At 42.7% G+C, this 16,154-nt stretch overlaps 1 protein-coding gene across 3 annotated transcripts in view; it reads left to right on the forward strand.

Moving 5' to 3' along the window:
* Nucleotides 1–697: 697 nt before the first annotated feature.
* UBP1 (upstream binding protein 1) overlaps nt 698–16,154 on the forward strand; it is a 36,194-nt gene continuing 20,737 nt past the window's right edge. For all 3 annotated transcript variants that reach the window (XM_082297467.1, XM_082297468.1, XM_082297469.1), the window contains exons 1-2: nt 698–1,339; nt 10,668–10,819. In XM_082297467.1, coding sequence (XP_082153593.1) covers nt 1,227–1,339; nt 10,668–10,819 — 265 coding nt within the window. In that variant the 5' untranslated portion in view covers nt 698–1,226. The remainder of the gene's footprint in view (nt 1,340–10,667; nt 10,820–16,154) is intronic.

The following is a 16,154-nucleotide window of genomic DNA, read 5'->3' on the forward strand; positions in this document are numbered from 1 at the left end:
TTCACTGGAGCTACTCAAGAACCACCTGGATGCAATTCTGTGCCATGTGCTCCAGGATGAGCAGGGAGGTTGGACCGGATGACCCGCTGTGGTCCCTTCCAACCTGACCCTTGTGTGCCTTGTGGATCCCTTCCAACTCAGAATATTCCGTGATTCTGTGGGGTTTGGGTATTTTCCTGGGAAGGCTCCTCGGTGTTCTCTGGAAGAATGAGCCATGCAACGGTTGGGGTCGGGAAGGGACCTTAAAGCTTATCTCGTTCCAGCCCCCCAGCCCGGGACACCTTCCACCGGAGCAGGCTGCTTATACCGGTCACCGCCCCGGAGGGTAGCTGGGGAGCGAGCGGGGCCGTGCGCGAGCGGGGCCGAGCCCGGGGCGCAGGCAGCCGCCATTCCCGGGGGCAGGCGGGACGCGCCGCCACTTCCCGCTCCCGCCCCTGCGCCTCCGGCCGCCGCCGCTTCCGGGGCGCGCGCTCCCGCCATGCCGCGGGCCCGGGGGCGGAGGGACGGGATCGCCCGCGCTCGTCAGCGCTGACGTCACCTGGCGTGAGGAAGTGCCCCCTCATTGGCCGGGCTTCCCCCTCACCCCTCCGCGCCCGGCCCTGATTTGCCGTCCCGGCGGGGCCCAGCCAATCGGCGGCGCCGAGCGCGGGCAGGCACCGCCCCGGCAGGCGCTCGGGGGTGGAAGCCGCCGCCATGTTGTCGTGAGCAGCGGCGGCGGCGGCGCTGCGGGACGCGCCGGAGCGGCGGGCGCGAGCCCCCGGGGCGGCCGTGACCTCCGGCGGCGGCTCCTTCCCGGCGGGCGCCTGCGGTGTTGCTGCTGCTGCTGCCGCCGCAGCCTCCCCCCTGCGAATGATGCGGCGGGAGGCGCCGCTGGGCTGGGTCGGAGCTCGGGCGGCGGCAGAAGCGGCGGTGGCGGCGCTGGGCAGTGTCCGGTCGGAGGAGGAGGCGGCGGCCGCCCGGTCCCCAGCGCCCAGCGGCGGCCGGGCGGGCGCAGGATGCTGAGAGCGACCCCGCGCCCTGGTCGCGCAGCGAGGAAAGGGCCCCCCCGGGGCTAAGCGTGGAGTCGCCGCTGTCCCCCCGCCCCGCACGTGCTTTTCCCTCCCTCTTACCCCGTCTCCTCCAGCCCCCTCGCTTTCCCGGCACCGCCTCCCCGGCGGCGCCGGTGCCGAGCGGCTCCGCCCCGTCCGGCTCCTCCCGCGGCGGGAGCGCGGCGGGGCCGGCGGAACATGGCGTGGGTGCTGAAGATGGATGAAGTGATCGAGTCCGGGCTGGTGCACGACTTCGACGCCAGCCTCTCCGGCATCGGGCAGGAGCTGGGAGCCGGTGCCTACAGCATGAGGTAACTCGTCCCGCAGCTCATCCCCGGCGCTGGGCGCCGCGTCCCCGCCGGCTTCCTCGGGCCGCGCAGCCCTGGCCGTGCCGCTGGGCACGCTGCGCGGGAAGGAGCCGGGGTTTCTCCTTTTCGCCCTCTTTTTTTTTTTATTGCGAAAGCTTTTCGCAATAAAAAAAGGAGTGGGCACGTGTCGGAGGGGCTCCCGCCTTGCCCTCCCGTGCTGCTGGCAGGTGGCCGCTCGGGAAGGGCGGGCAGCTGCCGGTGCTGGGGTGCTGTTCCCTCTATATGCGAAATTCCTGCCCTAAAACTGACATTTCGCTGTCTCTGTGGGATGTAACCGGACCCTACGTTCCAGACGATATCATCTTATACTCGACAAATGCAGTTCTTGTTCGTAATGAACAGTAGGTGTTTCCTGCCGGGTTTAAAAATGTTCTTTCTCGAGCAGGTGAAGGTTGTCGTTAATAAGGTAGTAGCATGGTTGTTCTTTATTCGCTCTGTTTATTCTGTATTTCTGTGTAGTGATGGGGTTTTCTTCTATGTAGTATGGCTTTAGTGATGGGGACTTGTTCTTGCCGTGTAGCTCTTTCTGTTCATAGTCAACTTGGCGGTTTCCTTACCTTTTGATCGTTTTCCAGGTTTTACAAGGTTAGAGTGTTTGAGTAGCGTTTGGATGTCCCTTTTCGAAGCTAAGATAAAACTGTACTTGCTTGAGTAAATTTTATCTCACTCGTGGGCGGAATGTGTGGATTCCTGAGTGACGAGTTAGAGGGGAAAAGAAAAACTGTTTTGGAGGCACCGAGAGACATTCTAAGTCCAAGGTTTTCATCAGGGTTAGTCAGTGTTTTAAGTCTGGAGAAGTAAAACGGTTGCGTTTGATAGTTGTGATGGCCTAGCCTCTATAAAAGGCGCGTTCTCTATCAGGGGAAACTGAAACTTGCACGTGACCACAAACTTCATCTATTATGTGTATTTTAAGGCAGTACTTCCCAGGTAATGTTTGGAAGTGCAGTGTCTTTGCTGGAAGTTACAAAAAAGGGCTTCTGCTGGATAGAAATGAGGACCCTTCTGATAGTATTTGCTATTGCGAGTTCAGTGCGTTTATGGTGGGACATGTATTTGATGGGGGTTTTGTTCTGTGTGGGTTTAGGGTTTGGTTGGTTTTTTTGTTTGTTTGTTTTGTTGGTTTTTTTGGTGGTTTTTTTTTTTTTGTTTGGGTTGGGTTTTTTTTTTAATTAAGAAATAAAGTAGAGAGCTTGCCAGTTCAGAGGACAAGGTGATTCATCTCTCTTGATAAGAACACTCCTGATTTTATATTCAGCTTGTCTGGATTTTGTCCCACTTCTGTCCCATTTCTGTCTCAGCAAACCTTCAGACATTCATCCCATGAAGTGGCATGCCAGGTTTTTGTGGGCAGCTGTGTGGTTGTTGCCTGGATGGCTTCTTAGTGTGCAGACACCAATGGAAAGTGCATGTGCTCCTGTTCAAGAACTGCTCTTTTCTATCTCAATTCAGTTCTTTCTGGGATCTCTTATGATAAAAAATTTTGCGTTTTGACTGTTAGATTTTTTTTTTATTTTCTTGTGTTTTCATAACTTCATTTCTTATCCCAGTAATGCGCACACTTCAGTTTCTAGGAACTGTAAGAATTATCATCCTTACCGTTGTTGGATATATTGTTTTTTCTGGTCCTATCGTCTTATGGTGGGTAGCAATCCTAAGTGGCTTTTTGCTACATATGCCTATTAGGGCATTCTGAATTAGCACAGAAAGAGTTGTAGCCATTAAAAACAGCACTGAAAAAGTAATATTGTATAAGCTAAGCTATATATTAGTCTTGGATCTTGTTACACACTTTGTCTGCAGTGTATTTTTGGAAAACTTGCACAGTAGTAGTAGTAGTTTTTGTAACTTTAATCATGGACCCCACAGTTAAAGGGATCACCTAGTTGCCATTAGTGTTTGCTGAATTCAGAGTGATTTTCAGCTCACGTGTAAGTTATTCTATGTATTGGTTAGATTTGTAGTTTAGAGAAATTATGGTCTGTTCAGTGATGTGAGAGGGGAGAACCAAGAGAACTGGCAAAGCATGAACAGGAGAGATACTGCTCTGTGACTGTTCAGTGTGCCAATAGAAGTTAATTATTTGTCACTTTCTTACAAAATAAGATAGAAGAAAATGAAATGTTGCCTAGAGGAGAGTGCTGGGAGAGCTCCTCAAGGTATATGCCCCTTTGATTTTGTTAGGAAGATCTGCATGTAATTCTTTTAACTATTGGGGTTATATATAAAGGAGTTGATGCTTCCTGGCAATGATGATGAGTCAGTGCCCTTAGGTAGAATATATGGCATTACTCCTGTGCTTATTCTTACTAAGAAAGTTGTGCATGATCATTGATCATCAATCCATTGTAGGATTTTTGGGTTTTTTTAGAAGGCAGCTAAATGCCTCCTAAATTTCCCTGCAGATTCACATGGTTTTATATAGTTTTCAAAATTTCCTTATAAAGCCTTGAAACCCATTTTTTCTGATTGCTTTTCTAGCATCTTCTCATGCAGTAAGAATCTGCCTATAATCACAAAATTAAATTCAGTTGATAATAACAGTTGTCAGATGTGTCAAATAACACCTGCACCAAAACCTATATAAAAATATTGTACCCCTTAGTGATAGTGAGTTTTGAGTTAATTTCAGGGAGTCAATGTTAATTTCGGTTGATAATGACACCCATCATGTTTTCTTATGAATCCCTCATAATAACCATTGTAACACAACAGCAGTTGTGTACTCTTGAGGACCACTGATGGTTGCTATGCACTGCTAAAAAATGGAGGCTATTTAATTGATAAGACAAGTTTCAAAGAACCGTCTGTCCTCTTTCTAGCAGAATTCCATTTTTCATCTAATGAATTATTAGATTAATGAATCAATATAAATTGGGTTAATTGAGCATTAATAGACAGAAAAATACCTTAATGACTGAATTTTTATGTGTAATCTGGAAGCTTGGTATATGGATTTATTTAAATGCTTGCAGTTCCAATGGTGTTTGTAGTGCTACAATTCAATCCTGTCATGGGGAACTTGATACTTATTTCAGGAGTAGCTGCTTTGGTATGTATTTGTAGGTTAAAACCTGGAGTTCATCAAACTAGGTTTTAAAAAAAAGACTTTTGGTTCTGAGATGGGAAACTCTCCACAGAAGACTGTATGAAAATATATCCAGACAATCCTCCACTTTTGGAGAATCAAGTCAGTTTGACTCTGCTGCATCTCCCGAGCACTTAATTGTCTTTGGTCTGCTGCCTTGGTTGAAAAGAAGGAAAGCCTAATGCAGTCTTCAGTCTTGTTTCCTTACTGTGCTGTGGGATGGTGAGAGGACTTTGTGTACCACCTCTCAAGCACAGTTCAGGCTGAAGTAACCCTGAGATGGTCAGTCAGGAGTTGGGGGAACATTGTCTTACAACTTAGAGCTCTCTTTTCAGGTGGAGAGAGGGAGAGTGTTGTCTTCTAACAGCTTTTGGGTCCCTCACATCCTTTTTTGGCTTCTGATAAACATGATTGGGTCACGACAGTTACTGCCTTAACTTCCTAGTTGCTGTGCAAAACCAAATAAGAGTTATCTCATTCACACCCTGTTTTTGGCTGCTGTTACATTATGACAGACGAAATTGCTGTTTATGCTTCCCCTAATGTCTCCCACACTTTTAAGACTTTACTGCTGGTTATATAGGATTTTTGAAAGAGGAATACTTACTTAAGGTATCTTGAATTTTTTCTTTTCTTTTTCTTTTTTAGATGTACATAGTGTTTTCTGCAGGATACATTATAAAGCTTCTGTTTCACTGGTCTGTTCTATTTTTTTATACATTGCACTGTAGAAAAAATAATTTTCACTGACATCTACACTCTAAAATAAAATGCTTTGTACTGATTAGAATTGGAGCTTGATTCTTTGTGTAAGCACACAAATATGTAAATACCTCTCAGGAAATAGGCATTTGAAGAAAAAGAGAATCCACAAACCTAAGCATCCTTGCTTTGTTACCACAGGTAAAACATGTTGAAAGATAAACCTCATGTTCTAGATCATTGACATTGGCTTTAGGGTTTTTTGTTGTTGTTTTCTTTTCTTCCAAGTTGAGTGTGTGAATACATTACAAAAAGTTAGGGGCCAGTTTAATTTTTAAGGAAGAGACTTCAAAGTGCAGAACTGTCTTTGTTCCCCATCACCTCTCGTGTTGGAGTGACATACCAGATTGAGAGCAGGGCAGCAGGTCTGCCTTTGTTTGCTCTTCGGGTGTTCTCCTATGTGGGAGCTGTCTGTACTGGAGCTGCTGCAAGTTAGAGCAGCTGCCTGACCTCCCTGTGTCAGAGGAGTGGATGCGAAACTGTGGATTTGTTGTGGTGAACATTCTAACTTCTTTTCCTTGGTAGGAAGGACACAGGTTTTGGTTTTGGCATTTTCTTCTTTCTTTGATTGGTGGTTTCTTGTATTTTGTGCCAGACTCCTCTTGAATTGAAACCTTTCACCATCTGAGTTTGTGTGAGGGTCTGTGGGATTCCTAGGAACAGCATTATGTTTGCACCTGTTTCTCATTCATGTTGGACTTCTTGGATGGCTGCTGCAGAGAAATTTGTTCCCCAGAAATTAATTCCAGGGGTCTTGCGTCCCATCAAACTTGTTTCTGTGGACATAGGGAAAGTGTTAGGAAGCATCAGGTCTCCCATTGCCTTGCATTTAAGGCTTGCTCACACCTCTGAACAGTTCAGAGCTTGGCTTTGCGTTCATAACTCTTAATTCAAATACTGCTTGAGAAACATTTTTCTTAAGGTATTTGTCCTCGTAAAAACCATGCCTTAAAGTTTCAAAAGGCCTGTGTGTTCTTGGGATGTTTTAGTACTCACACCCAAGAGTATACAATCCAGAAGATAGACAAGGCAGATGATTGATGGAACATCAGTTTGAATTTTGATGACATAGTAGTTTCTGTTCTTGTAAGGACAGGAAGTTCTTCATTTATTTTTTGACCTTATTATTATTATTAGGGAGGGTTTTTTTGTATGTGTGTGTTAGGCTTTTTTTAAAATGCTTTGGACAAAGTGTGGAAAGAGGGTTTTAAATTTGTAAGGAAGGTGATTTTGAAGGCTTACAAACATTTCACAAGCATGGGGGGATAAATTACATTTTTCTTGGTCTTTTTGTACTATGCTCATGTAAGCTACATGACATAGGATAGCTTCTCATATGTGGTGGATCCTACTGGATGCTTTAGTTCAAGTGGTAACATTCACCTTGCTGCTTCTTCTAAGCTTTCCTGCTTTTGTATGGTCATGTTTCATGTATGCACCTCTGTAGCATGAGTAGCTAAGACTTGTGATGGAAGATATGTTTACTGCCTGCATTTGGGGTGTAATGAAGACTGTTTCTGTTGGGTTTTTTTCTGGCTAAATTTTCCTCCTCCCTGTGGGAAGAAAAGAATGCCTTTTGTTTGAATGCTTTAGATAACACATTCTGAGGAACTGAAGTAAGACTTTTCTTACTAGAGCTAATAATTTCAAAGTCTTGGTCTCAGGGTTCCTTCCATCAGGAGAATAAACCTTGGCAGATGGACTTTCTCAAATGATACCGAAAAATACAACAAAAGATGCTACTTGTCCTTCAAAATGTTACTACTCACCCATACATCAGCTTGCTGGTAATTCTAAAGTTCACTTAAATGAGACAAGTGAAGTAAACAAGTTTTCACAAGATCAAAAGTTAACAATGGCAAAAAAAGAATAGAATCAGTCTCTTAAAGCGCTCTGTTCTCCTGTAGTCTGAAATAGTGTCAACAGTAGCTGTTTTGGAACAGTTGGCTTTTCGTCTATCTGGGCTGCTCTGTCAGTGGGCACTTCACTTTAGGTAAGAGGTTCTTTGCTGTGTGAAATAACTTAAGCAAAGCTGGCACTACAAGTGCCTGTCTCTAATCTCTACTGGACTAGCAAAAACAAGATTTCACCAGGTGAGTAGGAAAATGACTGAAGGATGCCTTACGTAAGTATACACAAACACGGAGGCTGCCAGGGATTGACTGTGGGCACATGATTTGTACTGCTGGGCCATTGTCTCATTATAAATGCAGAAATTGTAACGGGGGTCTGAGGGGAAGAAGGCTGGAACTGGCAAGGCTGATCTTCTCTGGGTTGTGTTTGTTTGTTCGTGGGATTTCTTTGCGTTGTGTTTGGTTTTTTGTTTTGTTGGGTGTTAAAATAGAATCACTATAAGATTAGAGGTGGTAAAAAGACAGATTAAGCATCCCCATAGTTTCTGATTGACACAATAGCATATATTATATACAGTTTATCATCTTTAGCTTAAGTAAAGAGCACTATTAAAAATATTATATTTCTGTTTCCCATCGGTTTCCTTCTCTGAATTATGAGCAGTCTTTGCATCTTTTCTTCAGTTGTGCTGCATGAGCAATGAATTTTATTTTGTAGAAAATGCTTGTCACTGTGAAATATAGCTAGTCCCTATTTAAACATTTAAACTGACACTTCAGGTCTTAATTTGAAATACTTTACTCATACCTTATTGACTGTTTTAATTGTCTGCAGCTTTGATCTGTTTTTAGATGGGGAAAGAGCATATGCTGAAATGAGAGAAACACTGATATTTCGTTCTTTGAAAGTGAATGAATCAAAATGTTATTTAAATGGTATTTAAAGATGCTCTGGGAAGGAGTTTACATTGCATTGGCTTCTCTTTTCCTTTGGAATGTACTAGTACCCAGAAGACTTTTGTAAGAAAAATTTGCCTTTTGCTGTCTTCTGGAATGCTTTTTGGAATGGTGGCATTTAAGAATGAACATTAAGCTCTCTTTACAGCTAAATTGTAGGGTTGTAGAGTTGGATGTCTTTATTTCTCCTTATTCTAGTGGCAGTTAGTCATTATGCTTTGTGTTAGCAAAAGCTGGTTTAAAGCTGCCTAAATTGGTGTAGTTGTAGGCTTCCAGTGCTGTGTCTCTTATCTAATTCATTAACCACATCATGCTTTCTTAAGCCAGACCAGCTACATTTTTAACTTTAAATTGTGAGTGGCAAATGAAGGCTTTAAATATATTTTTCATGAATACACAAAAGACTTCTCTTTAATCTTGTGTGTTATGTGAAGGCAAGTGCTGCAGAACTTAGTAGAGGATTACAGGTAATTTATTTGGTGAGGTACTTTGCATGCCGTCATTGTTGCACTTTGACTTGTGTGTGTATTTTAAACATTGCCATTGTTTCCCGTGTTCTTGCCATTTTAAAGTTCCTCCTCATAAAAGCACTCGTGTTGTGTGTGCCGAAGTGTGTGGTGAGCATGGGTTCCTGGTGTAGCCGTCCTGTCATGGGACCATGCTTCCCTCAGCTTGTCACGGCGCTCCCTCTTGTGTTGGGCTGCTCCTGCTGCCCTCCTGACTGACATCAGGGCTTGAAGCATCTCCTTGTTTCTTGTGAGTCATCCTCAGGGAGCAGTCACCAATCTATGGATTTTGCTGTCCTACTCACAGATCCTTGTCTCTGTATTAGTAAACTCTTTTAGGGGTGTCCACTTATCCTAAGTGGTTATTTCACATCTTCCTTTGTCACTTACTTAAGTCTTCTCTGGGCTCTAGTTTGGGGAGATGACATCAGAAGTAGTTAGGACACAGTTCAGTAGGCTTGTAATGCTGTTTTGGACAGTGTACTGCCTTGTCCTGCTTGCATCAGTCTTTGTCTCATCTCCTGTGGTTTCTTCCTAGTAAAAGGGAACCTGTATGGGTGTCATTTTTTGGTCTCTTCTTTTAATTCCAGCTGGCTTTTTGGGGAGACATTGTCCAGTCTCTACCAGGTATAGACAAATTTCGTAGACTTTTTCACCCTTCCTAAATATTTTCTTGTTCCAACATCTTTCAGGTAGCCTGGGGAGTGACATCCCTTATTGAATGTGGCACTTGCTCTGAAAGACAAGTTAGGATGTTCCACCTCTACTCTGCATATCTAAGACTTAAGTAGACCAAGTCTTACTTTGTAACCCAATGTGACACAAAAATATTGGCTGTCATTTCATTTTTTTGAATTTATTATGATAAATTATTATATTTTTATATATATATATATTTTATATATATATATATTTATATATGATGAATTTATTATGATATTATGATACACTTTTTTGATTCTTCAGATATGAGCTGGAATTCAAGAGGAATAATAGAGTTCTCTTTAAATAAAGCAAACACTTGCAGAAATGAGTAAAAATAAGTAAAAATAAGTAAAAAAACAGTAAAAATAAGCAGTTTTACTTCAAAAAAGTTAGGGTACAATGTACCAAGAGTAGTGCAATACAGACATTTATAATTGTTTTACGAAATATATTAAATCTATGTTTGTGATCAGTGGAAGAGATACAAACAAGATACATGGTTAAAAACTGAATGAACAGGTGAGGTGGTGTGAGATCTTAGTTCACTTTAGAAACATTTTTAAAGAAAGTCGCAAGGATCTGCAGATGATTTAATCATCAACGAGAATTCAGTGCAAGGCAAACTCTTAGAATTTTAATTTATGAAAGATTTCTGTATGCAAGGAAAACTAATCTATTGCTAATACAGATTACTAATTTCTGTAGAAAGCAGAATATGTATTTGCTAGTTGTGGTGAAGCTTTCTTACCACAGCTTGTGGACAACATGGATTACTCTTTATTCTCTAGAAACTTAGCATTTCCAAAGTTTTTCTGGTGGTTGTGAATCTTAGATAAGTGAAGTGAATCTTGGCATAAACTTTCTATAGCTTATGTTTTGTGAATCTGCTGCTTAATAATTTTTGGGCTAATCAGTGTGCTAAAGCCTAAGAAAAGATTGACAATGTCAACAGAATTAATAGGTTAGATATAATGGTACTAAATGAGAAGAGAGATACCTTGCCAGTGTAGGTAACTTACTTTGGGGAATACATTATTTCAAAGAAGAAAATAAAAGCCTTGCTTTCATTTGTGTGTTTATTAGGCAAGCTTGGCTGTGTTGACAGGTGAAAAGTTGAGAGAGCTGAATTTTTTCAATGGAGACAAGAAATCAAAGATTAAATTTTCAGAGGATCAGCACAACTGTTTGTCTGCTTAGGTCCCAGGTTTATGTATCCTAGCCTAAAGTTCTATCAGAAAATGTTTTGGATACTGCTGATATAGATTTTACTAATAAAATGAGTAACAAAATTCTGTGTGTATTTCACTGTGCATTTCTTTAAGTCGCAAACAACTTTTTTTCTTTAACTTCAATCCAAACAGCGCAACAGTCTCAAAGTTGTTTTTTATTTTTCTTTTCAGTGATGTTTTGGCACTGCCTATTTTCAAACAGGAAGATTCCAGCCTTCCACAAGAAAATGAGACCAAACATCCACCTTTCCAATATGTTATGTGTGCTGCAACTTCTCCAGCAGTAAAATTATATGATGAAACTCTCACATACTTGAATCAAGGTTGGTATACATATGTGGATGTGGCTTGTGGTGCAAGTCTGAAATTGGAATGGTATTTCATGTTTTGATACATTGTATATATCCAAAATAAATGCATGTCAGAAATGACGTTGGATACCTTACTAGCAGTCTTTTTTTGTCCAACTTGTAGGCTCACAGCTATAGTATGGTGTTACTTCCCCTTTGGATTCTGGTGGGGGTGGGTTTTTTTTTTTCCTTTGTTGGTTTGAGTTTTGGGATTTTTTTCCTGTTGTGTGTTGCCCCTCTCCATCCCCCTCATCCCCCAATAAAATCAAGCCAATAGAGCTTTTAGGAGACAAATTTCAGGTAGTAAAGCTGAAAATTCAGGACTAATTTTGCATTTCTGTTTAAATTTGATTGATAAGAGCAAGTTAATTGGATATTTGCTTGAGGTACACACAAACAGCCCTCAGAAGTCATAATAAATGTTAAAATGTCAGTTCCTGAACAAGAAGTGTTACACAAAAGATGCCTCTGTAATTGCTCTCAAATTAGCCAGACATGTCTGTCCAGAACAGTATTATGTTTGAACATGAACACAAGTGCAGTTACCTTTGGAGTTTGTGTCTATTTCACTGTTCCTGTACGTTTATCAGAAATTGACTAGATAAATACTTCACGTGAATCAGGCTGGGTTTTTTCCCTCATAGCTTGTGGTTAATTTGCATGAAAATTGATTTTTTTTTTTTTTTTCCCCCTAGAGAGAGCACTGACTGCTGGGTAAAATAATCTGAATGAAGTCATTGCCATATGATAAAACCTTCCTCACCTCTGAGAACTGGTGTCCTAAGTTTAGTCAGCTAGTATTCTGAACTCAACTAAAATAATTTGTCGTTTGTTTTGGACCTTATCAGTGGCTTTGTACCCTCCCAGCCCTTCATCCTTCTCTTCTGGCTCTAATGCCCTAGGATCTCCATTCCTGTATCTAGTTCAGCTTTCTTTTCCTTGTGGGTTTTGACTCGAAATCTCAATAGACTGTGCTGTAATTTGAAGACAGAGCACAAGGCAGCAGGCTGAAGGAAAAAAGTGCTTGCCATATTGCTTCTGAGAACAGCTTGCCATTTAAAGTGGCTGTGTCTAAAATGACTGTAAAATGTTTCATCTGTCCTTGTAAGTATCTTTAATATAAAGATTTCATTGGCAAAGAAGTTTTGGTGTTTTTCAGTGTCCTGGGTAACTTTTCCTGATGTTGAAAAATGAGGACATTGGTATAACCCCTTTCCTTAAATAAATATGGGAAGAAAAAAGCAGTTGACCAACTTCCTTTCTGTGCTAGTACTTCAGACAGAAAGACAGTACATTTACTGCCCAGGTTAAGACCTTTTCATTAGAATTTCTCTACTAGCTAGTTAATGTGTGTATATATATGTATATACCCAGAGGATGGCTGGGCACTGGAACAGCTCCCCAGGGAAGTGGTCATAGCACCAAGCCTGACAGTTCAAGAAGCATTTGGACAATGATCTCAGGCACATGGTGTGACTCTTGGGGTGTCCTGTGTAGGACCGGAAGTTGGACTCAATGATTCTGGTGGGTCCCTTCCAACTCAGCAGATTTCGTGATACATGAAAAATGTTGTGAGACTTGATTTCTTTCATACTGAAGGCAGTTTTAAAATAAGGATCGGTGTGCAGCACTGAGTTGTGCTGATAGATACATTTATGTAATGAGTTGGATTGAGTCCTCTAGCAAAAGAGTAATTTATAATCTATATCCTGGTTATTCAGCTATCTGGTTTCTAGTTTGGCCCCATTTTCAGGCAGTGTCTTGCCTTAAATAATTTTCAAAAGGAAGTACCCCCTTTATTTTTGTCAGCAGTTGTTTTAGTTTCCTGGTTTGGGAATATCAGAAGCAGTGGGAATATTTGCCCTGTCTGTTAAGCTGTGGTGACATTCCCTAAGGCAATGCTTAAACAAGTCCTGACTTTACCCTCTGTTAGTTTTTTAATTAGTATAGCTAATAGTGTCACTCAGAGTTCAAGGAGCATCTGGCTGATGCTCTTAGTCATGTGATTGAGGTTTTGGTAGTCCTGTGAGGAGCAGGGTGTTGTATTCAGTTCCTGTGTGTTCCTTCCAACTTGACATACTCTGTGAGCTGATGGAATATTTAATGTAATTAGATGTTCAGCTGAAGCTGATTCTAGAAGTTCAGATCTTGGAGTGATGATGGTTGGTTGTTCAGGGGTTTGCAGGGTTCTTACTGTGAAATCTGTTAAATAGGTCCATTGAGAATGCATACTGGAGTTGTGGGACAGTGTTTTGAGTTGGCTGCTCTTCAGCTAGATGTATCTGGAGTAGCCAAGTGATGTGGAAGAGAATTGCTTTTAAAGGGGAAGCATTTTTTAGGTTGGTTTACACAGTGCCACAAAGCTTGGAGTTCCGTGAATGTAGAGAACTGCTTGGGAGAGATGGAATCCAGCTTGGAAAGGGCAGTGAAGGTGCCTTTGCCAGCTCATGGCTGACCTGGTAAAGAGGGCTTTGAAGTAGAACAGGGAGGGTGGGAGGGAGTGACTGACAAGCAGCACTGTGAGGGAGTGATGGACATGGTTCATAAGCAAAGAGCATGAAAGGGAACACAGCATCAACAAAAGGAGGCTTAAACAGGGTCATCTCCAGCATTTGCATGTAAGCAAGTAACTGCCTGTAGAATGTCATTCCAAGGGAACACCAAAGCCCTTTGTGGTAAGTGAGTGTGGTGAGGTGCCTCTGAAGTGCACACGTCTGTAGTGCCGTTCCTCATAAAGATGAGGACATCCGTGTCATCTTGGCATCATGGAGTCATGATGGGATGGCTTGCAAAGTGCCATATTACAGTGTGGGGATATTGGCTCTTCAGGAAAGGCAGAGCAAGAGGATAAGGGAGGGGAAGTTAGGCATTACATGGGAGAACAGCTGCAATGTCTGGAGCTCTGCAGAGGGGATAGGTGATGTGCCAATTGAGAGCTTGTGGGTAAGAATTAAAGAGTAGGACAATGTGGATGACATTGTAGTGAGTGCCTGCTGTAGGCCACCTGACCAGGAAGAACAAGTAGATGAGACCTTTTTTGAAGAGCTAGAAGTAGCCTCACATTCACAGGCCATGCTCTTAGTAGGATGACCTCAACCACCCTGATGTCTCCTGCAGGGACAGCGCAGCAGGGCATGAGCAACCCAGGAGGTTACTGGAAAGTGCTGATTGACAGCTTCCTGACCCAAGTGATAGAGGATAACTCTGCTGTACCTCCTGAAACAGGGAAGGGCTCATTGGGGTTGTGACTTTCAAGGTCAGTCAGGCTTGTCTACCTTCAAGATGGTGGACTTCATGATTCCAAAAGAAAGAAGCAGGGCGGAAGACCAAGATCAGGTCTTTGGACTTCAGGACAGCAAAGTCCCATGGGATAAAGCTTTGGAGGGAAGAGAGACCCAAGATAGCTGGTTAACATTCAAGGATCAGCTCTTCCAAACACAAGGGCAGCAAATCCCAATGAACAGGAAGTCAGGCAAAAAATGGCAGGAGGCTTGCATGGGTAAGCAAGGGAACTCAAATACAAAAGATAGGCATACAGAACATGGAAACAGGGACCGGTAACCTGAGAGGAGAACAGAGATACTGTCCAAGCCTGCAGGGATGCAATCGGAAAAGCCAAAGCCCAGCTGGAACTGAATCTGGTGGGGAGTGTCAAAAGCAATATGGTCTTCTGTAAGTACGTAAACGGCAAGAGGAAGACTATTTAAAATGGGCCCCCTGCTGAACGGGACAGAGGCCATGGTGACACGGGACATGGAAAAGGCTGAAGTACTCAATGCCTTCTTAGCCTCAGTCTTTTCTGGTATCACTGGTCTGTAGGAGTCCTAGGCCCTAGACATGAGGGGAGAGTCTGAAGCAAGGAATATGTGCTCTTGGTGGAAGAGGAACAGGTCAGGGAATACTTAAGCAAACTGAACATACATAAATCATCGGGTTCTGATGGGACGCACCCACAAGTGCTGAGGGCAGTGCCCTATATCACTGTGAGGCCACTCTTGATAGTTGTTGAATGATCTTGGTGACTAGGAGAGGTACTTGAGACTACAGGAAAGCTAATGTTGATCTTCAAAAAGAAGGACCCAGGGAACTGCAGGCTTCCTGGGAAGGTGATGGAGCAATGTTTCCTGGGAACCATTTCCTGGTACATGAATCATCATCAGGAGTAGTCAGCACAGGTTTCCCAAGGGGGTATCATGCTTGGCCAGCTTGATAAATACCTTCGATGGACTGGGTGGCTTGGTAGACCAGCGGAGGGTAGTAGGTATTGTTTACAAGGTATTTCCCTCAGTAAGGCTTTTGCTGGTTTCTCCCATAAGATCTTTACAGAGAAAAGAAAAATGGGCTGGTTGAGCATCCTTTGAGGTACTCAGAACCAGCCAGGCTTAGTGCTGGGCAATTGGCTGTAGGTGGCCTTGCCTTGAGCAGGGGGATTGGCCAAGATTACCTCCAGAAGTCCCTTCCAAACCTGAACATTCTGGGATTTTTGTGACCGAATTACCACAGATTCAGTGTGTAGCAGGGGGCAATTACTGTCCGTAGCTTGTGTTGCCTTGCTCCTCTGGCTGCTCTCCAGGAAAGAGCAGAGAGAAAAGCATATATAGGTCTCATGTAGGGATGGTAAAAATCAGTGCTGTGGTGCTTTTCACACTTTCAAGAGCAACTACATGTCCAAAACTCCAAAATGGAATGTATCTGTTCACCTGTCTTGAAAATTTCCAGACCTGTTTCTACATTTTCAAGTCTTGTATTCTTTGGTTTTTACCTTTGTCAAATCTACTGTCTTAATACTATTTTGTACCTATAAAAGGTTAGCCACACTTCTTGAGGAAACAAGCAGAATTTTTTTTCTTCACCCACCTCCCTACCTCCCCAAAAAAAAAATGTTGAGAGAGAACAGAGAAATACTTGAGAAAGTTTATTAATATTGCTAGAATTGAAAAATGCTGACATTAAATACAGTTGAACTTAAATGTTATAGCTGTGTGGGTAGAATAAGACTGGTAATTGAACGAATCACACTAACAGGAAAAGTTTCCTCTTGTTATATGCAGGAAGAGAAGTTTTGTATTTTTTACTCAGCTGCACTAGGTGAACATCTGTTTCATATGGATTTATGTCATCAATGACTGTATCAATGTTCACATGATGCTTGGGTGAAGAAAGCCTGTATATGTGTAGAGTATATCCATAAATATGCTAATTGTGTCCAGCAAAAAAACCCTGAAATGGTCTATAGTTGGAAGTAACATCAGTCTATGAAAACTGAAAGGAGATGAAGAAATCATTTGCTCATTCACAGGGCTATTGC

This window comes from Coloeus monedula, assembly GCF_965178545.1.
Source record: "Coloeus monedula genome assembly, chromosome: 1".
NCBI classification, from domain to species: domain Eukaryota; kingdom Metazoa; phylum Chordata; class Aves; order Passeriformes; family Corvidae; genus Coloeus; species Coloeus monedula.